We start from the raw sequence: 17,962 nt of genomic DNA, 5'->3' as shown, positions 1-17,962 counted from the left end.
AAATGATTCTACAGCAAAATCTACATATGTTTTGTCTGAACCATTTTCTTCATTTCACCACAGATGGCACTATAATCTGAGGACTAGAAATGGAAACACAATTGTAATACATGACATGTTACTCAATGGCCCATGAATATCCAATTGCAAGTGGGATCCTACCTCTATGCTGCGAGGGTAGGACAAGCCAATATTTCATACCTTCTAATTGGAAGCACCATTCGCAACGTTGTATTCCTCCAAAATAGTGAACTGGGTACTACTCTTATGACCACCGTGGCCGTGCAACAAACTGCGACGTATCATAGCAGGCAAGACACTGTGACCAGAACTCATGGGTATCATGCAGATGTAGAACAGATAGCAGCTCTAAAAATTACAACACTTGGGCAGTGTTTATTGCCTGCGCACCTGCCTGTCATGTGGAGAACATATGTGCAAGTGGATACTGAATGTTGCAACCACAGAAGAAAAAAGTGAAATGGTCCTGATTTACAGAGAATGTAGGGGAAATGTTGAGGCTGCTGTTGCCTTGTGTGCCAAGTGTTTTCCACAGAAAGCCTGCCCTCGTTCATTCTTTAATGAGGTTGTGAACACCTTTATGTCTGATGGCAGGGTATAGACTGGCAAAAGGAAACAAAGCAAACATGTAACAGGAGAAGCTAATAAAATAGCTGTACTAGCAGCACTATTCCACAACACATGGATAAGCGGCCGGTAATTACACTGCAATTCTGGTATGCCTGTAGGAACTATTATGACAATACTGCATTGTCATAAGTATCATCCATACCAAGTGTCACTGCACCTAGAGAACTACATGGTGCTGATTTCCATAATGGGTTAGCGTTTTGTGAATGGGCACATCAACAAATGCAAATGACCTCCATATTCTTTGTCAAAGTACTATTTCCTGATGAGTCTATCTTCACAAATCATGGTAGTGATAACTGGCATAACATGCATTATTGGAATGTAGACAATCCCCACAGGTTACAGGAAGCTGACCATCAATGTCCTTCATTGGTTAACGTATGGTGTGGCATCGTGGGGCAAAACTAATTGGTCCATCTTTTATTAATGGCACTTTGAGTGGATACAAATATCAAACAATTTTGGAACAGGAACTACCATTACTATTGCAGGATGTTGTCCTGGATGTTCAACAATGTATGTGGCTTCAGCATGATGATTGACCAGTGCATTATGCCACTGAAGCATGGGAGGTATTAGATCGTATTTATACTGGTTAGTGGATCATCATAAGTGGATCTATGAACTGGCCTGCTAGGTCACTGGATTTGACGTCATCGTATTTCTTTCTGTGGGGAAACTTAAAAGGTGTACCAGCAAGTGCCAACAGGCTGTGAAGACATGGTCACTGCTTCAGAAATGCCTGTGCTAATATTACCACACATGTGCTTCTGTACTGTGTACAGTCATTTGAAAAGCAGATCACTAAGTGTATTGAAGTTGCCAGTACTACATTTGAACACTTACTATAACTGGAAAAGTAGAGTAGCGTTCGCCTCGAGCCATGGTAAAAGCAGTGTGTTGAGTAGTCTCCTGTTCAATATGTTGGAGCAATACAACGTTGAGAATGGGGTTTCCAATTAGAAGTAATGAAATACTGGCCTGTCCTATCCTCACAGCATGGACGTGGGATCCTAGGTGCCATTGCACATTCGAGAATCCAAACTGAGTAACATGTTGTTAATTATGTTGTGTACTCATTTCTATTCCTCTGACTACAGCTCCATCTGTGGCAAAACAAAGAAATTGCTCCAGACAAATGTATGTATATTTTTCTGTAGAATCATTAACAGCAATAAAAAATGGGGGTTCCCATTGAAGATTTCAAAGTTGCCCCTCCCTACCCCATGCATGGAGTGGGGTGGGTCAAGTGTGGTATCATTTTGTGTTCGCTCTGAGGTCTTCAGTTGAAATGAACACACCATATACATATATTTACATATACTATGTATCTTCTGACGAAATCTACACAATACAAATTGTCTCTGGAAGAAAAAACTACTACTACTACTACTACTACTACAACCACAACCACAACCACAATCACAACCACCACCACCACCACCACCACCACCACCATCACCACCACCACCACCACCACTTACGCACTGTGACTGGTCACTCCATTGTTACAAAATAAAATAGTTACCTATTCCAATCATCCAACTGTTGTTTGCCATACCACAGTAAGTTTTAACCAAACTGAATCACTTTTGTTATGCCTTTGATACAGTAGCCCTTGAAAAGCCTAGTGCTTGTTTCACTTCAGAAATTGAGTGCACAGTGTCCAGTACGTACAGCAATCATGATATGGATGTAACCTGCTACGCCAAACTAATTTTGTTTGATAGGGTGAGAGTCCCCCCCACCCCATGAACCATGGACCTTGCCGTTGGTGGGGAGGTTTGCGAGCCTCAGCGATACAGATGCAACCACAATGGAGAGGTATCTGTTGAGAGGACAGACAAACGTGTGGTTCCTGAAGAGGGGCAGCAGCCTTTTCAGTAGTTGCAAGGGCAACACTCTGCATGATTGACTGATCTGGCCTTGTAACAATAACCAAAACAGCCTTGCTGTGCTGGTACTGCGAACGGCTGAAAGCAAGGGGAAACTACAGCCGTGATTCTTCCCAAGGGCATGCAGCTTTACTGTATGATTAAATTATGATGGCGTCCTCTTGGGTAAAATATTCTGGAGGTAAAATAGTCCCCCATTCGGATCTCCGGGCGGGGACTACTCAAAAGGACGTCGTTATCAGGAGAAAGAAAACTGGCGTTCTACGGATCGGAGCGTGGAATGTCAGATCCCTTAATCGGGCAGATAGGTTAGAAAATTTAAAAAGGGAAATAGATAGGTTAAAGTTAGATATAGTGGGACTTAGTGAAGTTGGGTGGCAGGAGGAACAAGACTTCTGGTCAGGTGACTACAGAGTTATAAACACAAAATCAAATAGGGGTAATGCAGGAGTAGGTTTAATAATGAATAGGAAAATAGGAATGTGGGTAAGCTACTACAAACAGCATAGTGAATGCATTATTTTGGCCAAGATAGATACGAAGCCCACACCTACTACAGTAGTACAAGTTTATATGCCAACTAGCTCTGCAGATGACGAAGAAATTGAAGAAATGTATGATCAAATAAAAGAAATTATTCAGGTAGTGAAGGGAGACAAAAATTTAATAGTCATGGGTGACTCGAATTCGAGTGTAGGAAAAGGGAGAGAAGGAAACGTAGTAGGTGAATATGGATTGGGGCTAAGAAATGAAAGAGGAAGCCGCCTGGTAGAATTTTGCACAGAGCACAACATAATCATAGCTAACACTTGGTTTAAGAATCGTGAAAGGAGGTTGTATACTTGGAAGAACCCTGGAAATACTAAAAGGTATCAGATAGATTATATAATGGTAAGACAGAGATTTAGGAACCAGGTTTTAAATTGTAAGACATTTCCAGGGGCAGATGTGGACTCTGACCACAATCCATTGGTGATGACCTGTAAATTAAAATTGAAGAAACTGCAAAAAGGTGGGAATTTAAGGAGATGGGAGCTGGATAAACTGAACGAACCAGAGGTTGTACAGAGTTTCAAGGAGAGCATAAGGGAACAATTGACAGGAGTGGGGGAAAGAAATACAGAAGAAGAAGAATGGGCAGCTTTGAGGGATGAAGTAGTGAAGGCAGCAGAGGATCAAGTAGGTAAAAAAATGAGGGCTAGTAGAAATCCTTGGGTAACAGAAGAAATATTGAATTTAATTGATGAAAGGAGAAAATATAAAAATTCAGTAAATGAAGCAGGCAAAAAGGAATACAAACGTCTCAAAAATGAGATTGACAGGAAGTGCAAAATGGCTAAGCAGGGATGGCTAGAGGACAAATGTAAGGATGTAGAGGCTTATCTCATTAGGGGTAAAATAGATACTGCCTACAGGAAAATTAAAGAGACCTTTGGAGATAAGAGAGCTACTTGTATGAACATCAAGAGCTCAGATGGAAACCCAGTTCTAAGCAAAGAAGGGAAAGCAGAAAGGTGGAAGGTGTATACAGATGGTCTATACAAGGGTGATGTACTTGAGGACAATATTATGGAAATGGAAGAGGATGTAGATGAAGATGAAATGAGAGATACGATACTGCGTGAAAAGTTTGACAGGGCACTGAAACACCTGAGTCGAAACAAGGCCCCCGGAGTAGACAACATTCCACTGGAACTACTGACGGCCTTGGGAGAGCCAGTCCTGACAAAACTCTACCGTCTGGTGGGCAAGATGTATGAAACAGGTGAAATACTCTCAGACTTCAAGAAGAATATAATAATTCCAATCCCAAAGAAAGCAGATGTTGACAGATGTGAAAATTACCCAACAATCAGCTTAATAAGCCACAGCTGCAAAATACTAACACGAATTATTTACAGACGAATGGAAAAACTAGTAGATGCCGACCTCGGGGAAGATGAGTTTTGGATTCCGTAGAAACACTTTAACACGTGAGGCAATACTGACCTTACGACTTATCTTAGAAGAAAGATTAAGGAAAGGCAAACCTACATTTCTAGAATTTGTAGACTTAGAGAAAGCTTTTGACAATGTTGACTGGAATACGCTCTTTCAAATTCTGAAGGTGGCAGGGGTAAAATACAGGGAGCGAAAGGCTATTTACAATTTGTACAGAAACCAGATGGCAGTTATAAGAGTCGAGGGACATGAAAGGGAAGCAGTGGTTGGGAAGGGAGTGACACAGCGTTACAGCCTATCTCCGATGTTATTCAATCTGTATATTGAGCAAGCAGTAAAGGAAACAAAAGAAAAATTCGGAGTAGGTATTAAAATCCATGGAGAAGAAATAAAAACTTTGAGGTTTGGCGATGACATTGTAATTCTGTCAGAGATAGCAAAGGACTTGGAAGAGCAGTTGAATGGAATGGACAGTGTCTTGAAAGGAGGATATAAGATGAACATCAGGAAAAGCAAAACGAGGATAATGGAATGTAGTTGAATTAAGTCGGGTGATGCTGAGGGAATTAGATTAGGAAATGAGACACTTAAAGTAGTAAGGTTGTTTTGCTATTTGAGGAGCAAAATAACTGATGATGGTCAAAGTAGAGAGGATATAAAATGTAGACCGGCTATGGCAAGCAAAGCGTTTCTGAAGAAGAGAAATTTGTTAACATCGAGAATAGATTCAAGTGTCAGGAAGTCATTTCTGAAACTATTTGTATGGAGTGTAGCCATGTATGGAAGTGAAACATGGACGATAAATAGTTTTGATAAGCTTTCGAAATGTGGTGCTACAGAAGAATGCTGAAGATTAGATGGGTAGATCGCGTAACTAATGAGAAAGTGTTGAATAGGATGGGGGAGAAGAGAAGTTTGTGGCACAACTTGACCAGAAGAAGGGATCGGTTGGTAGGACATGTTTTGAGGCATCAAGGGATCACCAATTTAGTATTGGAGGGCAGCGTGTAGCGTAAAAATCGTAGAGGGAGACCAAGAGATGAATACACTAAGCAGATTCAGAAGGATGTAGGTTGCAGTAGGTACTGGGAGATGAAGAAGCTTGCACAGGATAGAGTAGCATGGAGAGCTGCATCAAACCAGTCTCAGGACTGAAGACAACAACAACAACAACAACAAGGGTGAGAGTGGCACATGCACTTTGTCACTTCATCTACTTTTAAACATCATGTACTTGAGTGCATTGAACATAACTAATGCTCATTAAATATGAACATGTTAACAGTGTGAATGAATGAAATGAAAAATTTTACTTCTATAGCAGCTTTCCAGATCATATTAGTGCAAAATAAGTAGTACACTAAAATAATAAGACATTTTCAATTATTTTATATTATTGCAAATACTGCCTTGTTGATTCAGTAAAATCAATATTAGTGAATATTACGTGTTCTTAAATCCTTAAAATTTTTTGCTGCAGATGCCTTACCTTAAGACAGAAACTGAAAGAGAAATATACTAGCACTCATAGAAGTCTTTACGTAAAATGGAATACCATAGTACTTTAACTTATGTATTGTTTTCTTTTAGGGTACCTCAGAGTCAAGAAGTGGATGTTTTGACAAAGTTCCTGAGGAATATGCTGCTCAGTTACAAAAAAACATCTTCTGCAACATACACTGATGAAGACAGTTTTGTGTGTCACAACTTTGCTGCAGCATTTCATTTTTCTGTTGAGGAAAGGCAATGTTTTCCTGGTCTTTATGACCAGTATGCAGACATTGTAGGAACTGGTTGGCACAAAAAAATCAGTAGTTATAAGAATATGCATAGATTTTCTCAGAAAAAAATGTTGTATAGAACAAGGAATTATAAACACTCAAAGATTACAAAAAGAAGACTCTGCCTCAGGAGAGAACACAGTTTGTTAATGAAATTCCAGAATTGTTTAAAGTTTAATCAATACAAGTTTCAATCAGAAATAATGGCTAAAAGACAGAATTTCATTTCATTACCGTCTCTGAAAAAAAGAATTAAATTGTTCAGTAACAATGACCTTCCACAGACTCAAATGGTTTTCAGCAAATCTGATAGCACTCTCGTCAATAATTCTAGTCATAGAGTCGAAGAAATTTCTCGTGGAATGAACAAAGTAGGCGAAGTAAATGGGGATACATTTGGAGTACATTCATCAGAAACCACAGAAGATGGAACTGATGGACCAACAAGCGATGAGTTTATAACAGGAACAAATCACAGCACTAGAAGCATTTCATATGTTTCAGCAACAACTAGCACTGAAATGAATGAAGAAGAGGGTATCTGCAATGTTTCTATGGAGACTTTAGGGATTCTACAGAGTGGGGTGAAACATTGTGGGAATGTTCCTGAGTTTAGGCATGGGGACAAAATTGGTAAGAAAGCTTCATTAAAGAAAAGAAATTGTGAAACATTTTCACAGGATGTTAGATCAGAATTTCATGATGTGGATTCAGATAATGAAGAAATTGGAAATGATCCTGAGTTTAGACATGGAGAGAAAAGTAGTAAAAAAGCTTCAGTAAAGAAAAGAAATTATAAAGCATTTCCACAGACTATCAGATCAGAATTTCATAAAGTACATCCATGTAATGAAGAAACAGGAAGTGATCCTGACTTAAGAAGTGAAGACAAAAGTAGTAAGAAAGCGTCTTTAAAGAACAGAAATTATGAAGGATTTTCACAGTTTGTCAGATCGAAAGTTCATGAAGTGCATGCAGGTAAAGAAGAAATTGGGACCTCGAGTGAATTATCATTTAAGAATATTCCAATATTTCATTGGCAATCCATCACTAACTCTAAGAAAAGACAAATCTGTCTCCCCCCACTAACAAAATCACAGGAAGCGTATATAAAAAAAATAGGTAATGTTGAAGCTGGGTATGATGCTGACTGTGATACAGCTGATTCAGAGTCTGAGAACTCAAATTCTGATTTGGAAGACTGGCTTGATATTTTGCTCTTTAACTCTAAGACAGATGTAAGGAGTAAATCTAAATCAACGCAATATACATCTGTATCTGAAGCTGACAGTAAACATTTCAGCAGTTACTTCAGTATAACTAATGATAAGTCACGTTCAGAACTGTGCCTGTCAACAAGCACTGTTTCAGAATGCACTTCAGAACACAAGATCAAACGTTGCAATAGTGGTAGCATACTTAACACTTTGCCACAAAGAAAAGTGCTTGCAGAAACAGACATTGTTCAAAGGTATCTGAGTTTAGATGACCGTAAGGTACTTAATAGTGCTGACACCATAGATATTCAAAGGCAATCCACAAAAGCTTCTGTATCAATGAATACTTCTTCAGAATATATGACTGGAGTTGAAAGTAAGTCCTGCAACAGTCAAGGAAGTATGATTAATAGTACTGTATCTTTTCCCAGATTCTGCATCTCAGCTCGTACTTACTCAGAATACAGTTATGAAGCTGATCGCAGTGCAGCCAGTAGTACGTCTTACACAAAAATGTTGCCTCCAATAAATTTGGGTACAGGCTGTTACTGGAGAGGAAATGATCAACCAATAGGCAGACATTTTACAGTTCTGCATGAAAATAAAAAATGCATCAAAGATTCACTCTCTGAACTTGAAATGAGAGAAAATGTTGCTAATCACAGTACAAAACCCAAAAAAGTGTTAGAAAAACAAGAAATTTCATCTACATCTTCAACTGGACCATTGTGCCGGACATGTGTGTTCAAGTGTGGACTATTACCACATAATGGTAAAACTGTTAGGGGCCAAGAAATTTTGCAGCACTTACTAGAGACAGATAAGAAATCAAAGAAACAAGAAAGTAAGCAATGCTTATCTCAAATGGACAAGAAGTCAAAGTTTTGCAGCAAATGCAGAAGCTTGTTCACAAAGAATGTATGACAGATAGCATAATCTTGTGTAAACTCTAAATGGATGGGTTAGCAAAAAAGCTGTATGTTAGTTGCTGACTGACACAAATTTTAGATGTTTTAAAATTTGTATCAGTTAAAATATTGTGTAATGCTCTGTTATAAAAGTTTTATAACATCGTAATCAGTAGCATGTCCACGTGTGAAAATGACGTCTTTTGTTTTAAATTTCAATCAGTGATTCAAGATGTTAAATTTGTGAATGTTTGTCCATATCTGATGTGTCATGTCACCATATTCCAAATAAAATGTCCTTGTATTTTTCAAATTTGTCAGACATTAATGAAATTCCTTATGCTGTTTACAGAAGCCATAATAGTTTCACTACTAGTAAATTTAGGTGTAAGAGAACCTAACATATTTGTTGGTGGCAAACTTCTTCTACTGCACAGATAAATTTCTTCATAGAAACAATTGACATGTGTATTTCATTAAAAAATCAAGTAATGTGTTATGTAAAATCTGACTAGTGCACATCTCCAATAATGGACTGATACAACCAATGTAAATCAGTTGTAAACAAGTTTTGTAGACTGATTTTATCTTTGATGACAAGAAGATACAGTAGCATTAGAAATGTTGTATGCGCCTCAGTGTATTGTACATTTTGTGACAAATTGTTATTACTTCTTAAATGAAAATATTTTTAAGATTTTTGGACTTTCTTGCTTTGGGGAGTGGGGGGAGGGGGGGGGGTGAAGGAATGAAATAAGAAGAACTTTGCAATACTTGGTTTAAGAATCATATAAGAAATATTTATATGTCGAAGAGACCTGGGCACACTGGAAGGTTTCAGACTGGTTATAAAATGGGAAGACAGAAATTTTGAAACAAGATTTTGAACTGTAAGACATTTTCAGAAGTATTTGTGGATTGGTCCTGAACTGCAGATTAAAAATGAGGAAATTGCAGAAAGGTAGGAAATGAAGGAAAAGGGACCCAAATAAACATAGCAACTAGAGGTGTTTGAGAGTTTCAGGGGGAACATTAGGCAATGTTTGACTGTAGGAACAGAAAGGAATAAAATAGAAAACAAAGATGAATTAGTGAAGGCAGCAGAGGATCACATAGGTAAATAGATAAGACCTAGTAGAAATCCATGGATAACTAAGGAGGTACTGAATTTAACTGACTAAAGGAGAGTATACAAAACTGCAGAAAATGAATTAGTTGACTGACAGAAAGTGCCAAAACTTTAAGTGGAAGGGGTAGAGGACAAATGCAAGCCTTTATAAGTATACATAACTATATAAAAGTTAGATACAGCATATAAAAAAAATTAGAGAGACCTTTAGAAGAAAAATAGCTACTGTATGAATATCAAGAACTCAGACGACAAGCCAGTACAAAGAGGTAAAGAAGAGAAAGCTGGAAATAGAGAAGAATATATATAGGGCTCTTGAACTTGAAGACAGCATTATAGAAAGGGAAGAGGAAGTCAATGAAGATGAAGTGGGAAATATGATAATGTGACAAGAATTTGACATAGCACCTAACTGGAAACAAGGCCTCTAGAGTAGAGGATATTCCCTCAGAATTATTGAGATTCTCGGGAGAGCCAGACATGACAAAAGTATCCTACTTGGTGTGCAAGATACAGGAGTTGGACATAAATATGGAAACACCAAAAATGCAACACATTACTGTGCCTAATACGGTGCAGAAAAACCATTCGTATTAAAAACAGCTTTCAGTCATTTCTGAATGAATAAATGCAGTTCCTGTATTGTTTTTAAAGGAATCTTATACTATTCTTCCTGCAAAATAGTGGCATGTTCAGGTACAATTGATGGAGGTGGATAGTGCCCATGCACCCTTGTCTCCAAAGTACACCACAAAGGCTCAATAATATTGAGATCTGGTAACTGCGGTGGCCAGAAGAGAAGCAAAAATTCATCCTGGTGCTCATATCACCAGTCCTGGATGATGTTAACTATGTGAACAGGGGTCCTGCCATTTTTGTATCACAGCATCACTATAGGGAACAGACACTGTACCATGGGATGAACCTGATCATTGAAAGTGGTCACAAAATCCTTGATAGTAATGCAACCTTGCAGATTACCAGTGGGACCCATAGAATATGATGACATGCCTGCCAGATCATCACTGTACCCCCAATATGTTTCACTCTTGGTACATAAACTTAGCCAGAATTTGGAAACAGTGTGAAACAAGACTTATCTGACTAAATTGCTTTCTCCCATTGCTCATCAATGCAGGTTTTATGGCATTGGCACCACATTTTTCTGTTATGAGCATTTGCCTCACTAGTGAGTAGTTTTGGAATTCCATCTTGTCTTGCTCTTTGCAGGTTATGGAGCTCCCTTCGTGTTGTTTTGGTGCCAGCAGGTTTTGTGAGTGTGACATTCAGTTCCACAGAGACTTTCACAGCTGTTGCCCTGCTATTTTTCATCACACTTCTCATCAATGACCATCTGTCACAATCAATCAGCATATTCTTTCAGCCTCATTGTGACGTTGTGTATCAGTTTTTCTGCTTTTCTTGTATGTGCAATAAATCTTTGATACCAGACACTTTAGCTATCTTCATTATAGGAGTACCCACCAATTCACTTAGCCTCACATAATGCACTCACTACATAGAACATTGTTCTGACCATGACTGATGCTTGCAAGATATTGAGAACATTGCACAGGTGCAATTCATAGTGAAATACAAGAGTGTAACCCACAATTATGGCTAGCATCTACATTTATGTTCAATTACGCATTTCTCACAGTGTTTCTGCACTTTTGTCCAACCCCTGTATATGATGCAGGTTAAATACTGTCAGACTTTGGGAAGAATATTATAATTACAATTCCAAAGAGGGCAGGTACTGGCAGGTATAAATACTACCAATCCCTTAATCATGGTTGCTAAAGATTGACAAAAATTATTTACAGAAGAATGCAAAAACTGACAGATGCTGACCTTGGGGAAGAACAGTTTGGGTTGTGGAGAAATATAGAAAAGCATAAGGCAATACTGGCCCTATCATTTATCCTAGATTATATGTTGAAGGAAGATAAATCTATATTCATAGCATTTGAAGAGTTAGAGAAAGCATTTGACACTGTGGACTGGGCTACACTCTGAAATTATTAATATAGCAGGGATAAAAATACAGGGACTGAGGGGTTATTTACAACTTAAATGGGAAGCAGATTGCAAATATAAGACTGAATGAAGTGAAAGGGAAGCATTGCAGTAGTTGAGAAGGGAGTGAGACAGACATGTAGCCTATCTGTAATATTATTCACTCTGTGCATTGAGCAAGCTGTGAAGGAAATTGAAGAGAAATTTTGAAAGGGGATTAAAGACAAAGACAAAAGAATTTTGTGTTTTACTGATGACATTGTAATTATGTAAAGATGGCTAAGGGCTTGGAAGAGCAGTTGAACGAATTGGGTAGTGTCTTGAAAAGAGATCACAAGGTGAACATCAACAACAGCAAAACAAGGGTAATGCAGTGTAGTCTAAGTAAATCAGGTGATGCTGAGGGAATCATATTATAAAATGAGATACTGATGTAGTACGCGAGTTTAATTGTTTGGGAAGAAAAATAACTGGTGATGGCCAAAGCACAGAAGAAATAAAATGCAAACTGGAAATAGCATGAAAAGCTTTCCTGAAGAAGTAGAGTTTGTTAATATCCAAGGAACTCTTTGTTGAAGGTATTTGTCTTGAAGTGAAACATGGATGAAAGGCTGTCCAGACAAGAAGACAGACTCTCATGAGGTGTCATGGTATTGAAGAATGCTGAAGATCAGATGGGTAGAAGGAATCCATTAATAAATATATATATATATATATATATATATATATATATATATATATGTATGTGTCTTCACATGTTTCGCATCGCCTCTATTGGAGCAATTTGAACCAAACTTTGTGCACATATCCCTTACTGTCAGGAAACAACCATTGTGGGGGTAAAAGTCAACCAGCTATTACAGTTCAGGAGATATGACATCGTAAACACTGAGTTCTGTGTTAACAGCCACATCATGGAAGATGTTTAAATTCTTACTTCTTTGCTACTAAATCTGTTCGCAACATGTTCTGCAGACAGTATTTACATATGTCACTGAATATACCTACGCAAATACATCACTATACAACACATTGTTCAAGAAATGTGACAGAATAAACAGTGATATGTGTGCAAAAATGCCACATCATGGATGACATTTTAATACATTTATTTCTTACTGCTAAGACACTCCTACAGTTGACTCAACTTAAGAAAATCCCTGACACCTGGCTGTGTATATTCAAATACAAAGCAGTGTAAACAGGCGGAATATGGAGCTGCAGTCGGCAACGCCTGTAAGACAACAAGTATATCTCGCACAGTTGTTAGATTAGTTACTGCTGCTATAATGGCAGATTATCAAGATTTAAGTGAGTTTGAATGTGGTGTTATAGTTGGCGCACAAGTGATGGAACACAGCATCTCCAAGGTAGCGATGAGTAGCAATTTTCCAGTATAACCCAAGAACCGGACCAACAATGACTGAAGAGAATTGTTCAGTGTGACAGAAGTGCATCCCTTCCCCAAATTGCTGCAGAATTCAATGCTGGGAAATGAACAAGTATCAGTGTGCAAAACATTCAATGAAACATCATCGATATGGGCTTTCAGAACCGAATGCCCACTCTTAAGCCCTTGGTAAGTACGAGGGTCAGTCAAAAAGTAATGCCTCCTATTTTTTTTTCTACGTTTAGTTGTCAGGAAATTTAAATGCAATTACATAGGTTGAAAACCACAACATTGAGGATCATTTTGTCATTTTTCAATGTAATCTCCGCCCATCTCTACAGTTTTGGTCCATCTTTGAACAAGGGCATGTATCCCAGCACGGTAAAAATCACAGCTCTGCTTCCTAAGCCATTGACGCACGGATGTTTTGACGGCCTCCTCATCTTCAAAATGAATCCCACGATGAGCTTCTTTTAGTGGCCCGAACAGATGGAAGTCTGATGGTGCCAGGTCAGGGCTGTATGGGGGATGAAGCAAAACTTCCCATCCAATTTTGACAATCTCGTCAGAGGTGTGACGACTGGTGTGTGGTCTTGCATTGCCATGCAAAAGAAGAACATCTGCCATTGATTTTGTTGGGCGAACTCGCTGAAGACGTGCTTTAAGTTTTTTGAGGGTTGTGACGTATTGAACAGAATTTATTGTGCATCCCTGCTCCAAAAAATCAACCAGAATCACACCCTCTGTATCCCAGAAAACTGTTGCCATAACTTTCCCTGCCGATCGCACAGTTTTGAACTTTTTTCTTCCTCGGCGAGCTTGTGTGACGCCACTCCATTGACTGCCTCTTCGATTCGGGTTCAAAAAAATGCACCCATGTTTCGTCCCCGGTCACAATTTTTTTCAGAAACTCATCTCCCTCCAAACGGAAGCGCTGCAAGTGTTGGGAGGCTATTGTTTTCCTTGCCTCTTTATTCTGATCGGTTAACATTCTTGGAACCCACCGTGCACAAACTTTTGAGTACCCCAATTGTTTAATAATCGTGATCACACTGCCTTTACTAAGAGAAATAATGCGACACACTTCATCTGCAGTCACCCGACGGTCACCACGAATGATGTCATCAACTTGCTGAATGTTGTGTGGAGTCACTGCACTCACCGGCCTGCCGCTCCGCTTTTCGTCAGTCAACGGTGTTTGCCCTTCAGCTTCCTTACAACGACGAACCCATCGTCTAACATTGCTGACATCCACTGTCACAACACCATACACCTTCTTCAGTCTTTCATGAATGCGTATGGGCGTTTCACCTTCTGCATTCAAGAATTCAATCACACAACGCTGTCTCAAACGAACATCGATGTCGGCCATCTTACAAACTTCTGCTGTGCTGCCACCTGTTGACACAGAAAGTTACTACTGCAGTGGATTGCAGAAGGTTTGAGGAATGGCGCCAAATTCAAATTTTTCACTTAACTTAATTTTTTTAAGTAGAAAAAAAATGGGAGGCATTACTTTTTGACCGACCCTCGTAAATGACGCAAAGCTTTATGCCTCACCTGGGCTCGTCAACACCAACATGGAACTGTTGATGACTGGAAACATGTTGCCTGATTGGACGCCTCTCGATTCAAATTGTATTGAGTGGATGGATATGTACGGGCACGGAGACAACATCATGAATCCATGGATCCTGCGTGTCAGCATGGGACTGTTCAAGCTGCTGGAGACTCTGTAAAGGTGCAGGGTGTGTGCAGTTGTAGTGAAATGGGGCTCCTGATAGATCTAGATATGACATTGACAGGTGGCGTACCATACGTAAGGATCCTGTCTGTTCACCTGCATCCATTCACGTCCATTGTGCATTCTGACGGGATTCGGCAATTCCAGTAGGGCAATGTGACACCCCACATGTCCAGAATTGCTACAGAATGGCTCCAAGAACACTCTCCTGAGTTTAAACACCAAACTTGCCAGACATGAACATTATTGAGCATATCTGGGATGCCTTGCAACATGCTGTTTAGAAGAGATCTCCACCCCCTCGTACTCTTACGGATTTATAGACAGCCCTGTAGGATTCATGGTGTCAGTTCCCTCCATCACTACTTTAGACATTAGTCAAGTTCATGCCAAGTTGTGTTGTGGCACTTCTGCGTGCTCGCTGGGAACCCACATGATATTAGGCTGGTGTACCAGTTTCTTTGGCTCTTCAGTGAAGAAACCTTTACAAAATCATGTTTTAGGCAGATGAAGCAGCTGTGGCCAGAATACAGAAACCGTCTGTGATAATCTCACACCGAGTCTAATGCAGCGGTACATGTAAGGTTTTGTTTCTAGTAGAAAATTGGCAAAATGAATACCTGGGCAATACCAGAATTATCATTATCATCTCCATCAGCATCTTACGGGTAATATACGGCTGATGCCCCAGCTAGTTTCCCATTTTCCACCACTTCGGATCATGCCAGTCCCCTTATTGTAGTCCTCTGCATCCATTGGATTGTCGATCTCACTTTCTGTCGGGATCCACTGCCCCTTTCTTTGGCCATCGGCTGTTGTCCATCCTTTCCATTTGTTCATACTATTTTTGGCGTTTCATCTCAATGGTGTCTATTATAGATTTATTGACACCCACGGCCACTCTTTGTTCATATTTGGTATGCGGTCCAGCCCTGAGATGCCACAACTTTGTCTCTGAAAGTTCATCTCAAGTGCAAGCAACTTGTTTCTGTGAAGATTGTTTATTGTCCAGGTTTCTGTTCCGTACGTCACGATGTTTTTGACAGTTGAGTGATACATCATCTATTTAGTCCTCCTTGTTCTTTTGCAAATCCAAAGGACCGAGTTTAGTCGTCGTATGGTCCCCTTGAGTAGTTTTTTTATGATCTTTAAATTGCTGAAACTGCACTGACAAGATACTGCAGTCATAGGAATTGTCATAAATATCCTTACAGCTATTTCGATGCTTGTGTAAGCATCTTGTAACACACACATTTTTTTAAAATGGTCTTCTGTATCCAAAAGGGAAGCATGTCTATGCTCTATCAGCTCTTTCTACTGGAATTTGAAAGTTGCCATTTAATCGTAATTAACTGGCTTTGCCGTATCGACATTTCTGCTGTATTTGACAGCAAAATTATTCAAAATAAGATACAGAAATTTGTTTAAGACGCTGCTAACAGGAACTTTTAAGTGAGATGAAATGGTATGTTATGTGAGAGGCCTGTTTCCCATTTCACCTGTTATTCTATCAAATAATTTGAACCAATGTCACTCCAGTCAACAGAAATCGACACACATCGGAAGCCTTCGCTCAAATAGCTTACCTGCTTCAGCAACCACTCACCAAACTTTAAAATCCTACAATATCGTAGCCAACTTGCAGCAAAAACTCAGTTGTTGCGACTAATCACTATATATGAAAGGCAACCTCTTGACTGACTGACTGCCTCATCATCGCCGGCTAAGGATGGGATTGGAACTTGAACTCTGGAGAAGGTGTGGATCTTATACTGTAGGCGTCGTTTAACAAGGAGTTTTTCGAACTTCCAACTCTAACAGATGAAGGTTTTTTTTCAATGTTTTGACAAGCTTTGAAGATAGACCTATAAAAATTGATATTTGGTTTCTCGATCAGAAATAAAGAAATACACTTTTCAGCATTTTTGGAAATTTGACCCTCAGGGGTGAAACAGAGGGTGAAAGCTTTTTTAAAAACATATCATTAGTAAAGAACTAAAGTATTTTTAAAGCTATATCTATGAACATGGGTATTTGACTTCTCGGTTACAAATAAAAAAAATACGTGTTACAGCATTTCTGGAAACTGAGATCCTAGGAGGGAGAAATAGGGAACGAGATTTTTTTATGAAAATATTTCATTGTGAAAGCATTTCTAAAGATGTATCTATCAAAATTTAAATTTGACTTCTCAGTTATAAATAAAAATATGTATTTCACCATTTTTGGATATTCAACTCCTATGGACGTTGCCGTTGGTGGGGAGACTTGCGTGCCTCAGCGATACGGATGGCCATACCATAGATGCAACCACAACAGAGGGGTATCTGTTGAGAGGCCAGACAAACGTGTGGTTCCTGAAGAGGGGCAGCAGCCTTTTCAGTAGTTGCAAGGGCAACAGTCTGCATGATTGACTGATCTGACCTTGTAACAATAACCAAAACGGCCTTGCTGTGCTGGTACTGCGAACGGCTGAAAGCAATGGGAAACTACAGCCGTAATTTTTCCCGAGGGCATGCAGCTTTACTGTATGGTTAAATGGTGATGGCGTCCTCTTGGGTAAAATATTCCGCAGGTAAAATAGTCCCCCATTTGGATCTCCGGGCGGGGACTACTCAGGAGGACGTAGTTATCAGGAGAAAGAAAACTGGCGTTCTACGGATCGGAGCGTGGAATGTCAGATCCCTTAATCGGGCAGGTAGGTTAGAAAATTTAAAAAGGTAAATGGATAGGTTAAAGTTAGATATAGTGGGACTTAGTGAAGTTCGGTGGCAGGAGGAACACGACTTCTGGTCAGATGAATACAGGGCTATAAATACAAAATCAAATAGAGGTAATGCAGGAGTAGGTTTAATAATGAATAGGAAAATGGGAGTGCGGGGAAGCTACTACAAACAGCATAGTGAACGCATTATTGTGGCCAAGATAGATACGAAGCTCACAAGTACCACATTAGTACAACTTTATATGCCAACTAGCTCTGCAGATGATGAAGAAATTGAAGAAATGTATGATGAGATAAAAGAAATTATTCAGGCAGTGAAGGGAGACGAAAATTTAATAGTCATGAGTGACTGGAATTCACGAGTAGGAAAAGGAAGAGAAGGAAACGTAGTAGGTGAATATGGATTGGGGTTAAGAAATGAAAGAGGAAGCCGCCTGGTAGAATTTTGCACAGAGCACAACATAATCATAGCTAACACTTGGTTTAAGAATCATGAAAGGAGGTTGTATACATGGAAGAACCCTGGAAATACTAAAAGGTATCAGATAGATTATATAAT

General features: G+C 39.3%; 1 protein-coding gene across 1 annotated transcript in view; it reads left to right on the top strand.

The window, feature by feature from the left end:
• LOC126336347 (gamma-tubulin complex component 5) overlaps nucleotides 1–9,087 on the top strand; it is a 203,596-nt gene extending 194,509 nt beyond the window's left edge. Inside the window, exon 18 of the mRNA XM_049999922.1 lies at nucleotides 6,081–9,087. Coding sequence (XP_049855879.1) covers nucleotides 6,081–8,412 — 2,332 coding nt within the window. The 3' untranslated portion in view covers nucleotides 8,413–9,087. The remainder of the gene's footprint in view (nucleotides 1–6,080) is intronic.
• The last annotated feature ends 8,875 nt before the right edge of the window (nucleotides 9,088–17,962 follow it).

The sequence above is a fragment of the Schistocerca gregaria genome, chromosome 2, assembly GCF_023897955.1.
Source record: "Schistocerca gregaria isolate iqSchGreg1 chromosome 2, iqSchGreg1.2, whole genome shotgun sequence".
In the NCBI taxonomy this organism is placed as follows: domain Eukaryota; kingdom Metazoa; phylum Arthropoda; class Insecta; order Orthoptera; family Acrididae; genus Schistocerca; species Schistocerca gregaria.
This window is presented reverse-complemented; position numbering and strand designations above follow the sequence as displayed.